Here is a 15,199-nt window from a genome sequence, read left to right on the forward strand (position 1 = left end):
GTATTGGCACTATTGCATCCATTAGGACACAGGACTCACTGCATTCAATGTGCAGACCAGCGTACTTATTCACGATAAGGGAACCGACCCAAAAACTGTTCTGTTCAATTTGTCATTGTCTATATCAGGAATGTCAAACTCACTCCCAAGGGGCCAAAATGAAAGACCTAGTCCTCCGTACAGAATAATGGGCCTCACATAGTCCTCCGTACAGAATAATGGGCCTCACATAGTCCTCCGTACAGAATAATGGGCCTCACATAGTCCTCCGTACAGAATAATGGGCCTCACATAGTCCCTCGTACAGAATAATGGGGCCCACATAGGCCTCCGTACAGAATGATGGGCCCCACACAGTCCTCCGTACAGAATAATGGGCCCCACATAGTCCCCGTCATTGAGGGCCAAATATAACTCACCCTTAGGGCCAGATTTGGCCCACGGGCCAGAGTTTGACATGTGTAGTCTAGAGGAAAGCAGGTTTACTAAGCATCACAGGAGGCAATTCTTTACTGTAAGAGCAGTGACATTATGACCATGTGATTTTGTAATGGTTGATTCACTACAAAAGTTTAAAAAAAGCCTGGCTGATGTGATGTTGAGGAACTCTGCACACTACAGAATGTTTTCTTCAGTGATTGGTAGGGATTAAGAAGGGACTAATTATTAAATATAAAAAAAACAATAGGTACCCTTTAAAGATATCCTTTATGCTTTAAATAATACAGCATCACTTTTGTCCGTGGGCCCAGTACCAGACGATGGCAATAGGTAAGAGTGGCACTCCCTGTATTCAAATAAATACAGTATATGGTTAAAATGTGTAATAAAATCTGTTTTTATTGCTCAAATGGAATGGATCACAGTTAGTACAACTTCTTGTTTTAAGAGTTCACCAAGGAATGGTTTTTCCTTCCCAATCCACAAAAGTGCCATTATGTTTTTCACTGAGGGTTGTGATAATCTTCATCATGCTGCCGACACTCTCTTCTTTTGTTAGAGGTGCCTAAAAAGATGCATGAAATACTTTTATCTGTAGGAAAAGGTACAACTTTGTTTTTGTTGGCTACATATTACTTTGATCATAATAATCTTTTTATTTATATAGCGCCAACATATTCCGCGGCGCTTTACAATTCAGACAATTTCCAGACATTATCAGCACTGTCCCCATTCAGGTGCACAATGTACATTCCCTATCAGTATGTCTTTGGAGTGTGGGAGTAAACCAGGGAACCCGGAGGAAGCCCACGCAAACACGGGGAGAACATACAAACTCCTTGCAGATGTTGTCCTTGGTGGGATTTGAACCCAGGACCCCAGCGCTGCAAGACTGCAGTGCTAACCACTGCGCCGCCCTCTATAAATAGGGGCGTAACGATCACAGTCACAGAAGGTGCGAGAAGGCCTGTACGAGAGTGTGCCCAACGACGTCAGCGCCTACGTCACCTGGATGTGCGTCTTCAGACGCATATTCATCTGAAATGTCTTACAGCTCAGAGACCCGCCAGTTACCTGCAGTGCAATACACACCGCCGGCCAGTCAGAGGCCGGCAGCTTACAACTTAGTTACACTCTGCCCGTGCCGGCAGGCTGAAGTCAGCTGCCAGCTATAGAAGAGGATGTCTCATGTCGTGGGAGTGAAGGAAGGTAAAAATAATCATTTGTGGATTGGAGGAGGGCCAGGAGATATATACACTGCTCAAAAAATAAAGGGAACACTAAAACAACAGAATATAACTCCAAGTAAATCAAACTTCTGTGAAATCAAACTGTCCACTTAGGAAGCAACACTGATTAACAATGCTGTTGTGAAAATGGAATAGACAATAGATGGAAATTATTGGTAATTATCAAGACACCCTCAATAGAGGAGTGGTTCTGCAGGTGGGGACCGCAGACCACATCTCAGTACCAATGCTTTCTGGCTGATGTTTTGGTCACTTTTGAATATTGGTTGTGCTTTCACACTCGTGGTAGCATGAGACGGACTCTACAACCCACAGAAGTTGCTCAGGTAGTGCAGGTCATCCAGGATGGCACATCAATGCGAGCTGTGGCAAGAAGGTTTGCTGTGTCTGTCAGCGTAGTGTCCAGAGGCTGGAGGCGCTACCAGGACACAGGCCAGTATACCAGGAGACGTGGAGGGAGCCATAGGAGGGCAACTACCCAGCAACAGGACCGCTACCTCCACCTTTGTGGAGGAACAGGAGGAGCACTGCCAGAGCCCTGCAAAATTACCTCCAGCAGGCCACAAATGTGCATGTGTCTGCACAAACGGTTAGAAACTGACTCCATGAGGGTGGTATGAGGGCCCGACGTCCACAGATGGGGGTTGTGCTCACAGCCCAACACCATGCAGGACGCTTGGCATTTGCCACAGAACACCAGGATTGGCAAAGTCGCCACTGGCGCCCTGTGCTCTTCACAGATGAAAGCAGGTTCACACTGAGCACATGTGACAGAGTCTGGAGACACCGTGGAGAGCGATCTGCTGCCTGCAACATCCTTCAGCATGATCGGTTTGGCAGTGGGTCAATAATGGTGTGGGGTGGCATTTCTTTGGAGGGCCGCACAGCCCTCCATGTGCTCGCCAGAGGTAGCCATTACTGCCATTAGGTACCGAGATGAGATCCTCAGACCCCTTGTGAGACCATATGCTGGTGCAGTTGGCCATGGGTTCCTTCTAATGCAGGACAATGCCAGACCTCATGTGGCTGGAGTGTGTCAGCAGTTCCTGCAAGATGAAGGCATTGAAGCTATGGACTGGCCCGCCCGTTCCCCTGTCCTGAATCCGATTGAGCACATCTGGGACATCATGTCTCGCTCCATCCACCAACGTCACGTTGCACCACAGACTGTCCAGGAGTTGGCGGATGCTTTAGTCCAGGTCTGAGAGGAGATCCCACAGGAGACCAACTGCAACCTCATCAGGAGCATGCCCAGGCGTTGTAGGGAGGTCATACAGGCACGTGGAGGCCACACACAATACTGAGCCTCATTTTGACTTGTTTTAAGGACATTACATCAAAGTTGGATCAGCCTGTAGTGTGTTTTTCCACTTTTGGGGGTGACTCCAAATCCAGGTCTCCATTGGTTAATAAATTTGATTTCCATTGATGATTTTTGTGTGATGTTGTTGTCAGGACATTCAACTTTGTACAGAACAAAGTATTCAATGAGAATATTTCATTTCATTCATTCAGATCTAGGACGTGTTATTTGAGTGTTCCCTTTATTTTTTTGAGCAGTGTATTACTGGAAGGGGCCCAGGATGGGGGACATTGTTCCGGTATGGGGAAGGGGGCATTATTACAAAAAGGGGCCCAAGACAGGGGACATTAATTCCGGAAGGGGCAACGAGGAAGACATTATTACAGGAAGGGGCCAGGACGGGGGACATTATTACAGGAAGGAGATCGGACGGGGGACAAATATAGATTCTAGAATGCTACAAGGGTTCATACATCTGACCAACATTCAGTTGGGGGCCCAGGTCCAAATTCTGCATCGGGGCCCATCGGACTCTAGTTACGCCACGGTCTATAAACCTGGATGGGGTTACTTTCAAAGCAGCTTCTACAGAAGGAATGTCCGCCCACCTTTTCTCCTTCAAAATGGACTTAAGTAAAACTGCATTGTGTGGAAACAGACACAAACTTTTACTACTTTTATTTTTACAAATAATCTTCAACATGTCTTACCTGATCACCTCCCATGTCTGTTTTAACCCAGCCAGGATGAATGGCTATGATTATGATGCCATTGTGCTTGTATCCCTCTGCATGGCATCTCGACAGCATGTTAAGTGCCGCCTGCAAAACACATTATAAATGTGTTTTATGTCATTTAAAAGTAACACTAACCACTTTCTACAGAAAAAAAAAGAATGAGTTTAATATTTTTTTTTAATATCTATTCTCTCAACACTGAAGGGAAACTTGAAATTCTGGGGCCCGGTGCGGTCACTTTACCAGCAACTCTCAGTTATCCAGTGTCCATCTTATGTGATGGTAGTACACTATCCACTCTATAAACTCTATGAACATGTCGTGTTCATATATACCTTGGTAATGCCATGCAAATAAATTATATTATTATGTAAAAAAAATATTCTGTAGTCATCGTGGTAGATTGGTTCACTCAGCGGTACACAGAGGAAGACATGGGAACACTGTCTCTTTAAATTCTTCCCTGGTTTGTTATACAGGCGTCATAAACCATTGTGAAGTAAAAATAAACATGGCCCTTTGGGCAAAACAAGAATAAAAACAAAGTGGTCACACAAAGTACAGTCATTGTGGTAGCGGGTATCTGTCTGCTCAAGAGTTTAGCAACTCCACATGGTTTAGGTTAGCTCAATAGCTAGCCTCTGCAGACCCACTGAACACTGAGTGCCTCAGCAGGCCATCTATTTAAACCCCAAACCACATCCTGGCGTGGAGATATGGTGAACGACCTCCTACCCACTCTATGGTCCTTCACAAAAATCCAGCCCTTTTAAAATGACTGTTTAACACCTTGCAACACTTAGCGTGCTGGAGCAAAACTTCTGGGTTTCAAGTCACTGAAGCGAATAGCCTCAGTGAAACATACCTCCCCTTCAGCACTTTGCCAGTGACTTTGTCACGTCATGTACTTTTTATAGATGACCCCCAAATTGGAACATACACTTCTGGACATTGAAATTGCAACATCAAAAAGGAATTTTCCTGGAATTATGGAAATCACAGGATATAGATAGAAAGGTAAATGATGAAAAAGTGGAAACAACATTTTCAATATATCTCGATTTATTCCGTATCGAATATGAGTCCCTCACGCAGAAATCCCTGCACTTACATGTCTTGGCTGCTATCAGTGAGGTTATTAATGGTTGTCTGAAGAATATTCTGCCTCACTGAATGCACTTGATTAAATAATCAAGATCCACTGCTCGCAGCTCCCTTTGTCAACCAATGATATCTCAGATGTGCTCAATGAGATCCAAGTCCCATGTGGCAGAATTACAACAATTTTGCAAAGACGAGTGGCCAAAATTCCTCCAGAGCGTTGTAAAAGACTCATTACCAGTTATCTCAAACACTTGATTGCAGTTGTTGCTGCTATGAGTGGCCCAACCAGTAATCACTTTTTCACACAGTGCCTTGTAGGTTTGGATTTCTTTTTCCCTTAATAATAAAGACTTTCGTTTAAAAACTGCATTTTGTGTTTACTTGTGTTATCTTTGTCTAATATTTAAATTTGTTTTGTGATCTGAAACATTTAAAGTGTGACAAGCATGCAAAAGAATAAGAAATCAGAAAGGGGGCAAACACTTTTTCACACCAATGTATGTGACACCCAATTTCACTTGCAACACAGAATGGATCAATTGTGGAACCAGTGGTGCTGCCATTTCTCCAAAGTGTCCCAGGAGCTATTGTTCAACATGACAACACCAGGCTGTATGTAGCTCGTATTACTGTGTGCAGCCTGCGTGGTTTAAATGTGCTACCAGGTCCTGCTGCGTCTTTGGAGTTGCCTCCCATCAAGCACATCTGAGACGTCATTGGTCGGCAATGAATCAAGAGATTTTGAAAAATTTGTTTCCGACTTTTTTATCATTTGCATATCCTGTGATTTCCACAATTCTTTTTTTTTAGTGATGCAATCTCAATGTTCAAGAGTGTATACTCTGAAATCCAGAGAAAAAAAAACATATTTAACATACCCTCCTATATTTTAGGAAAAAAAATAAGCACAATGGCTTTAGGTGCAATTCTAAGCACTGCACCATCCTCCAAGGTTTCCCTCTACAACTACATTTCTGGCCACCCAACTGAGCATGTGGCTGCAGCCGACCTCATTCATTTGAACAGAGTTTTGCTGCAGTTCTCTGCACAACAGGTTGTGGTGTTGTATAGGAAATCAGTAGTGATGGATCAGCACTACAGCCTCCGACAACTGCTGAATTTTGGTGATGTACTCTTTAAAAAACTGGTTTTGGTGCCTTTTTTGGGGGAACCATCACTGGTGACCTTAGGCTGGACTCACATCTGTGTTTCACAGTCTGAGTAGGGATCGCGATACACGGACTGACTGCAGGTCTTCTGACACAAACTCTACAATTTTATATATTCCTATAAGGTGGACGAGTTCAGGATAAGAGACTCGTGGCTGGTCCGTGCATCACGGTCCATACTTACACCTCGAAATACGTATGTGTGAATCTGGCCTTAGTTAGAGTGAGACTTAAAGGGGTTTTCCACTTTTAGAATACATGATGCGCACTGTAGTCGCGACATCACCACTGTAGCCAAACCAAAATACAGAGATCAGAGCAGCGGCAAGGATTCAACCAGCAAATGTTTGGGGTCCACTTTTCTAAAATCGGAAAACCCCTTTAAAGTGGCCATACAAAGTGGCTGATAACTATCAGCTGAAACTATTTTTCCTGACAACTATCTCTACTGACCGCTTCCCCACCACACAGAAGACATGCATGCATCCATGTTTTCAATGGGGGGAGTGGAGCAAATCGATGCCAAATGTGTCTGACGGTAGCTTATCTTCAGGATGGATAAAGCTTGGTTGTGAGGTTAAACTTGTCCCATCTTCCACCCCACAATCCCCTCGGATCATCTTTTAGGAGAAAGATGGGAGGCCACCATTCACCTGGGGCTGAAATTAGAAGGATCAACTAACTTTTCATTATGGCACTGTTCAGCCAATAAACATGTTTCTCACATACAATTGCTTGGAATCATATTTTCTAAAAATATCAACTATTACAGTTGCTGTTACTCAACTTTCCGGGATCCAATATTTTCACTGCTACCTCCGTCGTCTGCAGCGAGTTCCCTCTGCTCTTGTATGTGTTGGGTTGCTGTGACTGTGCTGTGACTTCAACCTCCTGGCCCATAATTGCCCGGCTCAATTCCCAGCCCCTCTGTTACCCACCTCTCTTAACTTTCGCATCAGGCAATGCGACCTTCATCTTCTGCTGGTGGGTGCCAGCTGTGCTTTTGAACTCTATTGCAAACCAGGCCTACTACACTGGCTTCTGCTCGCTAGGTAACTCTTCTACATCGTTGAACTAGCTCTGAATTAATTCTTCCATTGCAAATACAGCTGTACTACACCGATCCCTCGTTGTTATGTCTACTCTTCTTCGTTGTTGCTGCTGCTTCAACAATGCTTCTTTGGTTTAGTTCGGCTCATCCTGTTCCCATCGTTTTAGTCCTACCACATTTGCCACTATTGCTTCAACCAGATTGCCCTACTGCACAGCTCAGCAGCATTTACCATAGGGAGACCTACCTTACTACAGCGATAAGAAATAGCTGGATAAAGAGAGAAGATGTGGGGGACATCTTCCAAGGATCCAAGCAGAGCCGAGATATGGACAACTGCAGATTTTCCTGTGCCTTCTGCTCTTTTCAGAAAGGGATAGAAAGCCTAAATGGATAGAATAATATAGAATTAGTAATAAGAAGATGAAAGGACAACAAAAGAAAATGTTGCAAAAGTAGATTATTATCATCAAGCCTGAAAATTATTCTTAAGCGACCCTCTGCAATACTCGGCATATTGCCTGATATTGATGGCATTATTACAAACTCTGTACAGCAGACATACACTGTGTGCACAATTATTAGGTAATTTGTATTTTTGATTATTCATTTTATTATTGATCCACTACAGTGCTGTCAATCAATTCAAAAGGTTAATAAACCTGAATATTTAAGAAAGTAAAAGTGAGGATTTATCTTTCATAGGAAATAATCGATGTGCACAGAATTATTATGTAAGTAAATGAAAAACATGTATTCTCCCATCTCAATTGTTTATTTTCACCTCTTAAAATGAGAATAATAACCAAGCACTCAAAATGTGCACGTCTTCCATCCATGGAGTCTGTCAATTTCTTAATCTGTTGAGTATAACTTTTTGGGTAGCACCAACCGCAGCCTCCCATACACTGATCAGAAAGGCGACCGTTTTCCTTCATCATAAATCTCCTGTTTAAATAGGGCCCTCAAGTCCTCAATAGGGTTTAGGTCAGATGAGGAAGGGGCCATGCCACTATTCTTACATCTTGAAGGCCTTTACTGGCACCAAGCAGTGGAGAATTGAGGCTGCGATGGAACAGTGTCCTGCAGAAAAATCATGGATTTCTTTATTCTGTACCACTGCTTGAAGAAAGTGTCTTCTAAAAACTGGCATTAAGCTTTGGATTTGATTTCGAGTCTATCTTTAATCCGAAAAGGTCCAACTAGCTCATCTTTAATAATACTAGCCCATAACAGTACCCCTCCTGCACCTTGCAGGCGTCTGAGTGGAAGTGGAGGTCTGTGCCTGTTACTGATCCAGGCATGGGTCCATTCACCTGGTCTGTCAAGAGTCACTCATCTCATCAGTCCATAAAACCTTTGAAAAATCTGTTTTCAGATATTTCTTGGCCCAGTCTTGACGTGTCCCCTTCTGTGTCTTGCTCAGTGGTGGTCAGGTTTCAGCTTTCCTTACCTCGGCCTTGTCTCTGAGCACTGAGCACCTTGTACTTCTGGGCCCTCCAGGGAGGTTGCAGGTCTAGAATAGGACATCACTGGACGATAATGGATTCCTGGTCTTTTCATTTTTGATTCTTCTCAAAAAAATGTCAGTTTATTTGTGTCTATTATTCTCAACACCTTTTTTTGTGACCCTGCTGACAACTTGTAACAAAACTTTTGATTTTTCTGTGATTGCGCCCCAATATCTTAGCAATTTCAGGAGTGCTGCTTCCCTCTGTAAGATTTGTAGCAATTTTTGTCTTTTCAGAGTCAGGAAAATTGCCCATTTTGCATTTTTTTGCCCATTTTTGGGTAATACAAGCTGCCTAATAATTCGACACACATTGGTAAATGGTGTTGTATCCTTAGGCCACAGACTCCCTCATTACATGAATACACATCACCTGATCTGCTTCATCCAATAAGAAGTATTCACATTTATACAGCGCAGAGTTGGAAAATCTGCATAAATATCATAAGGTCAAAACAGACATTGGCCAATAATTCTGCGCACAGTGTAAAGTCACTGTAAGTCATAAGTAATTCTGCGCTGTTTCCCTGCACTCTTTCTGCATATTGATGGCGGTATTTTTCAAATCTTGTTCAACCACTTCAAGGTGGTGCTCTTCACTGCTAACAGGAGTTCAGTAACTTGTTGTACAGCGGCCACATGGCTCATAAGAAATTGTTGTTGGATAATGACGTGTATACTTCTATGGGAAGCTGTACTGAGCATACTCCATGATCTGTGCAGAGGCAGCTCTGCAGGCAAAAGTTTTAAACAGGTGTGGAAAAAATGTTGCAAAGTAAGAAAGCTTAAAAAAATAGATGTGGAAATAGTTTATTTTTATCAATCAGCAAAAAGCAATGTGAATGAACGGAAGAGAAATGTAAATCAAATCAATATTTGCGGTTAAATCCTTTTGCTTTCAAAATAGAATCAGTTTTTCTAGGTGCACTCAATTTAGATCCTTCTTTTGTTCATTCACTGTAAGAGCAGGATTTATACTTACTTTATATAAAGGAGAGTTTCAGGAATTTCTTTGTCTAAAGACTTAGACATAATGAAGAAACAAAACTAAGGAGTAGAACCACACCTAGACCCTTCATCTGGGTGTAGACAATATTACCTTTAGCCAATGAGATGTATGGATGCTAATGTCAGCACATATGTAGAGATAAGCTGAGCTAATTATATTGTTACCATGTATCACTATTAAAAACCCATAAAACCCTGACCAAATTATATAATAAAGAGAGATCTGCTTTGATGCTCAATTTATCAGTGTGGCTCTTCTGTGCACGTATTTGGATTTTACAATTTAATTTGGAACAGGCACAACGTCTCAGAACGTCCCATGTTAAGTGGCGATGACATTCACTTTGCATTTTGTTAATTACTATACCTCATCTTCCAATTTCAAAGGAAATTAATGTCATAGTATTTACATATGACATGTAGCTATCTTCCACAACCTCACTTTTGTAGGAAGAGTTTGGCTGTTCCTCTCCCAGTTTGAAACCTCCTACAGAGCTGTTTCTGTTAATTAAAGAAGCTCTCATCCTCCCATCCAAATTTTTACCTTGTTACTATATTGCAATCATCATATTATACAGCACTGTGTACTTACCATTGCTCGTTTTGCCTTTCTACCCAGTTACTTCTTCTCTTTTCCATTAGGTTCATGACATAATGTGATTAAAAACTGACTAGCTGAATCCTTCTAAGCTCTATGTAGAAACAGGAAGTCAATTTTCCCAGTGATAAGTCACTGCAAAAAGTCCTTGGTAGGGGGAGGAGGGAGCAGCTGGGTCAGGAATTGAAGAGGATGATGAGAAATGTAGGGACAAGAGACTTTCTGTTTCTATATACAGCAGAGAAAAAAGAAGAATTAGCTGGGTAGAAAGGCAAAATGAGCAATTGTAAGTACACAGTGCTGTATAATGACTGCAATATACTAATAGGATAAACGTTGATGGGAAGAGTGCTTCTTTAATATGTGTCAACCTACACATAAAAATGATGATCAGTATCACCTGTTTGGTAAAACTGATTACTCATGCATCTGACTATATAATGCTATAAAATCTCTGACTTTGTGCAAGTGTACCTAGAAGAACTAATGCTGTTTTGAAGACAATGGATGGTCACAGCAAATATTATTATGATTTAATTTCTTTTGCTTTGCACTTTGTTAATTGATAAAAATAAATGATTAACACTTCAATTTTTTTGTAAATAATTCTTACTTGGTATAATTTTCTCCACACCTGTCTAAAACTTTTGTACACCGCTTTAGTTTTTTATGATTCACTACTTTTACAAAACAAAAACTTTTGTCCCAAGCCTGACTGGACAACCCCTTTAATAGATGGTACTCGTGAAATTTTGCATTGATTTGGCCTGTAGGACGGTTTAACAGGAATACTAAAATGGAAGATCTAGGAGTCTTTATTAGACCCCCAGCTGCCACTGCTGCACCTGGGACGGATGTTGTGAAGGAATACAATAACTTAGCCTTATAACTGGGGGGATTTCAGGATCCCTTAGACACCAAAGCTGGGGTTCAGATACTACTTCTGTGCTCCTATGGCTATACTTCTGAATACATTTTAGATAATAGTGTATCCTACTATATATTACAGACATGGACTATACCTGGGTGACCAGCATAGGGCCCACCACATTTATGGTGTAGGTGCGTAACATGTCTTCAGGGGTCTGTGACTCCAGGTGGTTGTTTGTTAGAACCCCGGCATTGTTGATCAACAGATCGAGGCGTTCTCCAGGCAAATGTTTCTCTACTTCTTTTACTGCGGCATTGACACTTGCAGGGTTAATGGTGTCTATAGAACAACATAGGCAGAAGTGGGGTTAGGAAATCCATTACAAAAGAGAAAGTATTGCAACACCGAAAATAATATCTTACCATATGGGAAAAGTCCAGCTTCCTGGTAAAGATTTGTCTTTGAGCCCAAGAAGGTAGCAGGGAACACAGAAGGTATCCCACATTAATTTCTACACATAATCCATTGAACCCCCTTATCTTACGCAAAACGCGCGTTGTGGTGCAGGAGGTACTCATCTTGACACGTTTATTATGGGTAAATGCATTTACCTATCCTTACTACTTTGCTGATCTGTTAGGAATACCAATCCTCTCATACTTAAAGTTTTATCCTTTTACTATTACTGATGGGTAAATATTCCGGATCTTTATTGATAACACATATTGCTTGCAGTATACTGTTTGGGTACTTGTGTGCCTTATTCATGTATGCATACCTGCTTATTATGCATATATCCCTCCATTAATTGCTATTATATCAACTGCTTGCAGATAAGGTTGTTGCTATACATTTTTTTGTGCCCATATACTGGTGTCTTTTTGTCCTTCCTCATAGTCATTTTGGAACCACCTTCACTGTGTATGTGACACCGTTTTTTTCATTGTATCATATACAGTTATGGCCCAAAGTGTTGGCATCCTTGAAACTGTTCCAGAAAATTAAGTATTTGTCCCAGAAAATTATTGCAATTACACATATTTATTTATTTTGTGTGTATTTACAAAAAAAAAAAAAACAGAAAAAAAAGGCAAATTGATCATAATTTCACACAAAACGCCAAAAATAGGCCTGACAAAATAGTTGGCACCTTTAGTTAATATTTGGCTGCACACCCTTTGGAATAAATAACTGCAATCAATGACTTTCTATGACCATCAACAAGCTTCTTACATCTCTGGAACATTGGACAACACTTCTTTTGCAAACTGCTCCAGGTCTCTCATATTTGAAGACACCTTCTCCCAACAGCAATTTCAAGATCTCTCCTCAGGTGTTCAATGGGATTTAGATACAAACTCATTGCTGACCACTTCAGAACTCTCCAGCGCTTTGATTCCATCCTTTTCTGGGTGCTTCTTGAAGTATGTTTGGGGTCATTGCCTTTCTAGAAGAACCATGATCTAGGACGCAAACCCAGATTTCTGATACTGGGCACTACATTGCGACCCAAAAATCCTTTGGTAACCTTTAGATTTCATGATGCCTTGCACACAGTCTTTGTAGGCCTCATTCCATTTTTAGTAAACAGTAGAGTGATGTGCTTTACCAAAAAGCTCTAGTCTCATCTGTCCACAAGATGCTTTCCCAGAAGGACTTTGGCTTACTCATGTACATTTTGACAAACTGCAGTCTAGCTTTTCTATGTCTCTGTGTCAGCAGTGGGTTCCTCCTGGGTCTCCTGCGATAGCATTTCATTTCATTTAAATGTCGATGGTTTTTATTATTGACATTAGCCATTAGGTCCAAGAGAAATGGCACAACATGTAATCATGGCTAGTGAGCGTAAGAGGCTATAATATTTACTTGGTCAAAGGGCCTTCCCCAAACTGTTACCATAAAGTTGGAAGTGAAGTTATTATTTTGTTTATGTGATAGAACAGTTGTTTAAAAAAACAATATACCGTAATTATCTTTTGTTGGTTACTTTTTCTACGCAGTAAAAACTAATCTATGGTAAGGATAAAGTTCATATACACAACGTGACTTATTTTTGTTGGGCAAGGCAGTTTGGAATCTTTCCAAGTTTTCTAAGTAAAGAATGTAGTCAGTGTTCACCCTTTGCCTTGTCACGTACAATACTGCTCAGCTACATAAATGGACACTCCCAGTTACACAACTCACCCAGTTGAATCACTTTCACACTTGGGTTCTTCGAGGACAAATTCTTTAATTCCTGGAAAAGAAAACACATATTTGTCTGCATTCCAAACCTACAGGACTAATGGAGACCTTCACTTATATAGTAACACCTCTCTAAAAGTGCACCTCTTTGAGAAGTCCACCGACTATCCAGTTAAGATTTATCTGTCATAGATTTTCAATGACCTTTTTTCTGATGAAATTTTTTTTTCTGTGTATGTTGACCTCACTATTATTTTTATTATTATTAATAATAATTTGTAAAGCACCATTTATTCCAAAGTGTTGTACATAAGAAGAGAGTTTACATAGAAAATACATTAATAAAATAGAGTCTACAACCTAACATTGACAGAGCGGTACAGAGGGGGAGAGGACCCGGCCCTCTCGGGCTTTCAATCTAAAGGCCTCTTCTTTGAGAAGACTATGTCCTTTATAAATCAATGGTGAGGCCACATCTAGAATATGAGATCCAGTCCAGGGAAGAACTGTAACAACATGTAAAGCTCCAAGGATCCCCTTAATGATCCCAGATATTGTAGTACACCCTTTTTAACTTTAGGAAACTGATATGCTCAGATTAAAATGAGTCACAAAAACTCGATAGATGACATGAATGACTCCAGATACAAGCAGTGATCAGCCATTAGACTATATATTTGTACCAATATATCAGCACCCCATGATCAATACTTCGAACAGGCATCTATTGCTCACTAATAACATGTACAGACTGGGTAAGAGCAGGAGCTGAGCTGTTACCTGGCTTCCAGGAGATTCCGGATCTCTGCAGGTAGCAAAAATCTTTTCTGGAGGATTTTGACATTTCAGAAACTGTTGAACAAATTCCAACCCGATCCCTCTGTTAGAGCCGGTTATCAGGACAGATTGGACCTTAAACTCCGGCATGGCTGCTGTGAAATCCTCAGGAGCAGAAGCTGCAGTCTTCTTGGCTGCTTTTCTGCAGGAAGTAAATGTAACGTGACCATAAAGAGAAGTCTAATCGGAGTTAACACCTTTCTGGAGATTATTACAGTGATTTGATTTGTGTCTCTCCCACAATCCCAGATTGGTAATAACTCGCTATGTTGTTTTTTTTTTCTGATCTCTTACTTGAGGTTTCAAAAAATTCTGCTAAAATCAGAAAGATTTATCTCATTGGCTTCAGTTCAATATCGAAAAGATAGGGTGCACGTTGATGTTTAGAAAACTAACATAACAATTACATATCATTTATGTTTTTTTATTATTTCTTACCTTTATTCACATTTGATTTACTTAAACTGTTATTTCTTTGTAAACTTGTCTTATAAGGGAAGCTGTCACATTGAACGCGCAGTCTGATCTGCAGGAATCATGTTATATAGTAAGAGGAGCTGAGCAGATGGATATTTAAAGAGAACCTGTCAGCCATTCTTGCTGACCAAACTAGGGGCTACAGGATTTTACAAATATATGAGAGAACAGTACAGAGATCTTTTTATGATCTTTTCATCCCTAGTCCTGCAATGATGACAAAGTGGCATCCTTTACCTCTAGACGAAAGAAGGGTTAATCATAATCACAGATGCAGATTCTTTACTGTAAGAGCAGTGAGACTATGGGACTGTGCCACATGATGTTGCATTGGTTGATTTACTACAAAAGTACAAAAGCTGTCACAGGATGTTGATCCAGGGGACTAGTCTGATTTCCGCATGTGAAGTAGGGGAGGAATTTTCCCCCTAATATGGAGCTATTACCATCTGCTTCATTGGGGGGTTTGCCTTCCTCTGGATCAGCATGTTAGGTTATAGGGTTGAACTCGATGGACTTATGTCAACCTTCAACTTTTAAAACTATTGAAGGGGTTTTCCCACAAAAAAAGTTGATTTTATTCAATAGATTTTGGAATAATAATAACTTCCACAATTGGATCTGTTTAAATTAAATGTTCCTGTGCTGAGATAATCTGA

At 41.0% G+C, this 15,199-nt stretch overlaps 1 protein-coding gene across 3 annotated transcripts in view; it reads right to left on the reverse strand.

Moving 5' to 3' along the window:
* Window positions 1–814: 814 nt before the first annotated feature.
* Window positions 815–15,199, reverse strand: part of LOC141174419 (C-signal-like) — a 65,267-nt gene continuing 50,882 nt past the window's right edge. For all 3 annotated transcript variants that reach the window (XM_073659334.1, XM_073659335.1, XM_073659333.1), the window contains exons 2-7: window positions 14,007–14,205; window positions 13,227–13,278; window positions 11,194–11,381; window positions 7,303–7,440; window positions 3,705–3,815; window positions 815–1,006 (exon numbers count right to left, since the gene is read on the reverse strand). In XM_073659334.1, the coding sequence (XP_073515435.1) occupies window positions 893–1,006; window positions 3,705–3,815; window positions 7,303–7,440; window positions 11,194–11,381; window positions 13,227–13,278; window positions 14,007–14,205 (802 nt within the window). In that variant the 3' untranslated portion in view covers window positions 815–892. The remainder of the gene's footprint in view (window positions 1,007–3,704; window positions 3,816–7,302; window positions 7,441–11,193; window positions 11,382–13,226; window positions 13,279–14,006; window positions 14,206–15,199) is intronic.

Source organism: Phyllobates terribilis, unplaced genomic scaffold (genome assembly GCF_046119375.1).
Source record: "Phyllobates terribilis strain yellow unplaced genomic scaffold, ASM4611937v1 Scaffold_13__5_contigs__length_258822181, whole genome shotgun sequence".
NCBI classification, from domain to species: Eukaryota; Metazoa; Chordata; class Amphibia; order Anura; family Dendrobatidae; genus Phyllobates; species Phyllobates terribilis.